This window comes from Scyliorhinus canicula, chromosome 12 (assembly GCF_902713615.1).
Source record: "Scyliorhinus canicula chromosome 12, sScyCan1.1, whole genome shotgun sequence".
NCBI lineage: Eukaryota > Metazoa > Chordata > Chondrichthyes > Carcharhiniformes > Scyliorhinidae > Scyliorhinus > Scyliorhinus canicula.
Window position 1 is genome coordinate 70,392,831 of NC_052157.1, and position 6,249 is coordinate 70,399,079.

Consider the following 6,249-nt stretch of genomic DNA (forward strand, 5'->3'; position numbering starts at 1 on the left):
CGCCGGTAGTGGAGGGAATGAGTATTTGTGGAGGGGAGGGGCTGGTTTAGCACACTGGGCTAAATAGCTGGCTTTTAAAAAGCAGACCAAGGCAGGCCAGCAGCACAGTTCAATTTCCGTACCAGCCTCCCTGAACAGGCGCCGGAATGTGGCGACTAGGGGCTTTTCACAGTAACTTTATTTGAAGCCTACTTGTGACGATAAGCAATTTTCATTTCATTTCAATCCAGCAGGCTGCTATGTCCTGGATCATATTGAGCTTCTTGAGTCTGGTCAGAGCTGCATTCACCCAGGCAAGTGGAGAGTATTCCATTACATCCTGACTTCTGCCTCATAGAGATGGGGGTCAGGCTTTGGAGAGTCAGGAGACAAGTTACTCGCCGCAGGATCCATAGTCTCTGATCTTCTCTGGTAGCCACAGTATTTATATGAAAATGAAAACTGCTTATTGTCACAAGTAGGCTTCAAATGAAGTTACTGTGAAAAGCCCCTAGTCGCCACATTCCGGTGCCTGTTCGGGGAGGCTGGTACGGGAATTGAACCGTGCTGCTGGCCTGCCTTGGTCTGCTTTCAAAGCCAGCGATTTAGCCGTGTGCTTTATATGGTTAGTCCAGTTCAATTTCTGGCCAATGGTAACCCCCAGATATTGATGGGATATTCGGCCCTTCATGTCTGTGCCAGTTGTTACATTCACCTAGTCAATGAGTCATGCAACCCTTCACTTCACTAATGTAATGTCTTCCTTTTCCAGTATATACCCAATTGTCTTTTCAAATTTTTTATGGAATCTGACGCAATCATCCTTTAAGGGAGTGAACACTGGTTCATAAAAGGGACCTCTATGCAGGAACACAGGAAATAGGAGCGGGTCATTCAGCCCCTCGAGTCTGCCCTGCCATTCAACTAGATGATGACTGAACTTCTACCTCAGTGTCATTTTCCTGCATACTCCTCACATCCCTCGATATCTTTAATATCTGGCAACTATCAGTCTTTTGCTTTGAACATGCTCAGTGACTGAGCCTCAACAACTCTGACATAGAAAATCCCAACGAATCACGATTCTCCGAGTGGAGAAATTTCTCTTCATCTCATTCTAAAATGGCCAACCCCTTATTCTGAGACTGCGTTCTCTCCTTGGCTCTGAAGAGTTGTCGTACCAGGAGGATGTGGGTGGAGCTGGGAGAGGGGCGAGCGGGGCCGGGAGTTGGGGGAGTCGGACCTGAAGGGCAAGAGATGGGTGGTGGACCGCGTGAGAGGTTGTCAGATCGGGAGGTGGGGTTGGACCAGGAAGGGGATTGGGACTGGGAGAGGGGCGGTTGGACTGCGGGTGTGGAGCGTCAGGGCCTGGGAGGGAGGGGCAGGGGGGGCGGATAGTGGTGAGAGGGGGGTTGGACCGGGAGAGAGATTGTTAGACCGGAAAAGGGGGGATGGTCGGACCAGAATGGGGGTGGTTGACCAGGAGGGAGGGAGGGTTCAGATCGCGAGGAGGGGGTCGGACCAGGAGGGCACCGGACCAGGAGAAGGCGTGTCTGACCGAGCGATGGGGTGTTGGACCGGAAGGGGGCGGTGGTGTCGGACCATTGTGGAGGGGGTGGGAAATGGATAGTGAGGGCATGGTCTGACCAGGAAGGTTGGGATTGGACTGGGGTCAGAGTGGAAGAGAGGTTGGAGTTAGGATTGGTCTGGGATGGGGAATCGGACCAGGCAGGTGGGATCGGAACAGGAATGTGGGATTGGCCGGACTGGGAGTGGTTTGGGGGGAGGGGAGCCGGTTGGACCAGGAGCAATGTGAGGGGGGAGGATGGGTTGGTTCGGGAGTAGTTTGGGGGGGGGAGGAGGTCAGGTCGGACTGGCAGTGGTTTGGGGTGGAAAGGGCGGGTCGGACCGGGGGGGGGTGTCGGACCGTGGAGGAGTGGGGGTGATCGGACTGGGAGAGGGAAGAGGTTGGAAAGAGACCGGGTTTGGCAGACTAGGAGGGTGGGGCTTGGGCCTGGAAGGGTGGGGGGATGCGGTCAGATAAAGAGAAGGACGGGGTAGACAGTGACTTGGGGTGTCGTACCGGGAGGGTGGATGGATCAGACCAGGAGGTGGAGTGGGTGTCACATCTGGGGAGGGAGGGGGTCAGACTGCGAGTCGGGAGGGTTCGCCCTGGGAGGGGGGAGGTGATGTTATGGATTAGGAGAGGGGGCATTGGGGGTCGGACTGGGCGAGATGAAGAGGTTCATGGGGTCACACCGGGAAAGAGATGCGGGTTGGTCGGGCGGGGGGGTTGGGGGGGGGGGCAGATTGGAAGAGCGGGGTTAGACTGGCAGAGTGGTGCCGGGGGGGGGGGGGGGGGGGGGGGGGGGGTTGAAGGGAAAAGTGATGGTCGGTCCGGGAGGTGGGAAGTCAGACCGGCAGAGACGGGATGTGGATTGGGAGAGGATGGATGTCAGAGTGGGGGGGGGGGGGGGGGGGGGGGGTGTAGAGAGAGGAGGGTTGGAGTGGGGGAAGCTGTCTGGAATTGGGTCGGGTCAGGATGTATGCTTGGTTGGGTTGGTGTGGCTGTTCCTTCTGGGGGACTGGGGCTGGGTTGGTTTGGGGAGTCACCTGGGGGGCGGGGTGGTCACGGATGTGCGGAATCCCTCATGTGGGCCTCGTCTGTGTTTTTTAAATAGCTACCCTGAAGTTAGAAGTTAACAATTTAAATCCCAGTCAGCGCAATTTTCCAGGGAAAGTTAGTCCTTCTGAGCAATTGCCAGGCAATCCCTTACCTGGGAACATTCAAGAGGTATTCCCCAACGCATCATTGGGGTTACCCTCCACATCCGGCACCTGAGGAACCAATACTTCTAACGAGGAATGCCCCAACTCCAATATTTCAATCCTAATAATTCCTTGAAGACAATCCATCACCATGGTACTTTCCTCATTTTATTTTCCTACATTTTTCTGTGAGGGTATAGATAGATTTCTAGACTCTAAAGATGTCAAGGAGTGTGGAGAGAGGGTTAAAGTCTGGTGTTGAGGTGGAGAATCAGCTATGATCATGTTGATTTGGCAGAGCAGACTTGAAGGGCTGAATGGACTCCTCGTGCTCCTATTTCCTATGTTTCTATGCTCATTTATAATTCTTTCTGGAGAATACAGGCCCAGTTTGCTCAATTTCCCTTCATAACACAGTTCTGCCATCCCCGGAACAAATCTGGTGAACTTTCGTTAACACTCCCTCTCTGGCAATGATATTCTTTCTGAGGTAAGGGGACCAAGACTGCACACAGTACAGCAGCTGCGATCTAACCAAGCTCCTATACAATGGAAGCAATACCTCGCTCCTCCTGTACTCAAATCCTCTGGTGATAAAGGCTAACATTCCATTAGCCTTCCTAACTACTTAGTGTACCTGCACATTAGCCTTCAGTGAACTATCGAACACCCAGGTCCCTTTATACATCTACACTTTCAAATTTCTTAAGTTAGGAAATAGCCCACACAACTGTTCCTTCTACCAAAGAGGATTATCTCACATTTTTCCTACATTATGGCCTGGATTCTCCTTTGCAAGTCTGCCCCGCTACTACTGCGAGTGAGGATGGAGAATGTTTGCATGCCATTCACTGGTGGTGAGATTCCCTACTCCCGCCACTTGTCAATGGGAACCATGGAACCATTGAAACCAGCCCTCGCCGCCGGGAACCCCACGGTTGGGGGTGGGCTGCTGGCAGATCAGAGAATCCTGCCGTTAGTGAACAGTCGGAGAATCCCGCCCTATATTCCATCTGCAATGTTCTTGCCCACTTACTCAGCCTGTCCAAATCCTCCTGTAACTTTACGCTTTACAGTGGTTATAATGTCAGATGGGTTTGAATGACAATTGATGATCATTGTCATGGTCACCGCAACTGAGACTAACTTTGTGTTCCAGATTTACAAACTCAATTCAAATGCCACCAGTTGGGGAGGGGGGCTGGTGATTTGGACCCATGCCTCCCCTCCCCCAGAACATGGCTCCACCGAGGAGAGGTGTATGCATTGTCACTGCTTACCAATCACCGTCAGATTGATGATCTGTGTTTTGGAAAAGCTGGAGAAGACTGAGTTCATGGTGATCAGATATTCCCCGCTATCGTTCGCTCTCAGCGACCACAGCGTGAGGGCCCCTTCCGCAGATAAGGCAGCTCGGTCAGCATAGGCGTTGTTCACATCCGTGGAATTGCCGATCCAGATGGCCACATCCTGGCAGTTAAACCTCCAGCTGCCGCTCCTCACCTCCCAGAGTGTCCTGAGGTTGAGGGTGATCTTTTCCCCCGCCGCTGCATCAACCTGCTGCTGTTCCTCAGTGATGGTAAAGACCTGCGGTCTGACTGAAACACATCAATATACCCAGATAGTGAGAGAGGGCGTGGGTGGGGGTCAACTTTGAAAAACAGTAGTTTTTTTAGTTGCAAAATATACTCCATTCATAAAATATCTGAAAGAACATTACAAACATTTCAAAATGGCCATCGTAGAAAGTGCAATAATATTCAGGCTTTCTCCATGTCATATTATGAAAATGAAATGAAATGAAAATCGCTTATTGTCACGAGTAGGCTTCAATGAAGTTACTGTGAAAAGCCCCTAGTCGCCACATTCCGGCGCCTGTCCAGGGAGGCTGGTACGGGAATCGAACCGTGCTGCTGGCCTGCTTGGTCTGCTTTAAAAGCCAGCGATTTAGCTGAGTGAGCTAAACCAGCTTTGAGGTGTTTCAATACAGTCAAAGAAACATTGCAAACATTTCAAAATGACCACTACCAGATGTGCAAATGGATTTACATTGTTTTCCACGTAGATCATGTTTCACTCTGAGGTGCTTCAATACAATTGTGATGCATGTAATGTTCACTGTATACATTCAATGTGTCACTCAGTCCAAGAGGGTTCTGTTCAATTTCCCTCCTCTTGCTTCACTATGTCTGAAAGGACATAGACAGCAAACTTCCCCCATTGTGCCTCTGCCGTGGTTCGTGTATCCCTCAGCACGTAGTCCTGGGCTTTGGAATGTGCCAGTCTGTCATACTCGATTGGGGACAACTCTACGCTGGAAGACCAACAAATTCAGAGCAGACCAAAGAGCGACTTTCACCCAGTTGATGATCCTCCAGCAACAACTCATGATTGTCCAGGTGGACAACCGTAAGCAGAGTCCCGCATCAGGGTAAACCTGCTGGTAAAGTTTGGGGTAAACCTGGACAAAAACCACCTCATCTCACTCCAGACCTGCTTTGCAACGGCGCGTTCCACAAGGAGTGGACAACGGTGTCTTCCCCCACCACAGTCACTTCGAGGGCAAGACAAAACTGGGGTGTGTTAAACTAGCGTGTCTGCCTGAATATACATCGTTAATATCAAGAATGTATAGAATGTAGAGGCAATTCACAGAGCAACATGCTGTGCGTTACACATACTAAATTCCATCACACTGTCAGTAACATTCAGTCTGAAATGCACTTTTTAAAAAACAAATTAGAAAGTTATTTTTTTTACGGGGAGGAAAGACTAGCATTTTAATGACATGATGAATCATCCTTCAGTCAAAGAGGAATGTTAACTCTTACCCAGAGAGATGAATACAGTGCAGAGGAGCAGGGACAAGTCCTGGCTTCTCATCTTGAAGAATCGAAGGATTTTGTTTTGCTGTTGCGGCTTCTCTCTCTTTCTCACTCTCTCCAGGCTTCGTTTGTGGCTCAATGATGCTAAAAAACAAGCAGGGGTGGAGACCCACTCTCTCTCTCACACACACACACACACACACACAAGGTAATGCGAGCCCTGGCTTCTCTCCAAAGACTTTGTTCTTATCTCGGCTGCAACACACTGCAAGCAGTCAAAACAACTCCCGTCCGCACCCCCCGAAAAAGGCAGGAAATCTAGGGGCTAGTACAATCGCTTGTCACTTCCTTTCACAAGCCCTGCTTGTTTACATTGGCCCACTTTTTCTGCTTGGGTTTGAGTGTACAGAGATGGTCTGTGATCGAAAGTTACGCAGTCCCACCCTGGAATCAGCTGCATTCGAATTGTGGTTAAAAATATTAAAACAGCTCGAAGCAGGCCACACTAATAAACAGTCTAAATGCAGAACGTTCCTTGGCCACTGGCCTCATCTGAGTCACTTTTTAAAACATTCTCTCTCTGTTTTTTTTTTCCATTTGCAGAAAACTTTTAACCGGTGCCCAGAATCTTTAACTCGGTCCCTGCCAAGTTGATGCTTCATATGGTCCACAGTCA

General features: G+C 50.3%; 1 protein-coding gene across 2 annotated transcripts in view; it reads right to left on the minus strand.

Annotated features, from left to right (window-relative positions):
• LOC119974444 (carcinoembryonic antigen-related cell adhesion molecule 5-like) overlaps window positions 1-6,013 on the minus strand; it is a 100,530-nt gene extending 94,517 nt beyond the window's left edge. Inside the window, exons 1-2 of one of the 2 annotated variants that reach the window (XM_038813334.1) lie at window positions 5,580-6,013; window positions 4,029-4,346 (exon numbers count right to left, since the gene is read on the minus strand). In XM_038813334.1, coding sequence (XP_038669262.1) covers window positions 4,029-4,346; window positions 5,580-5,631 — 370 coding nt within the window. In that variant the 5' untranslated portion in view covers window positions 5,632-6,013. The remainder of the gene's footprint in view (window positions 1-4,028; window positions 4,347-5,579) is intronic. The other variant, XM_038813333.1, reaches the window with a different exon arrangement.
• Window positions 6,014-6,249: the final 236 nt, after the last annotated feature.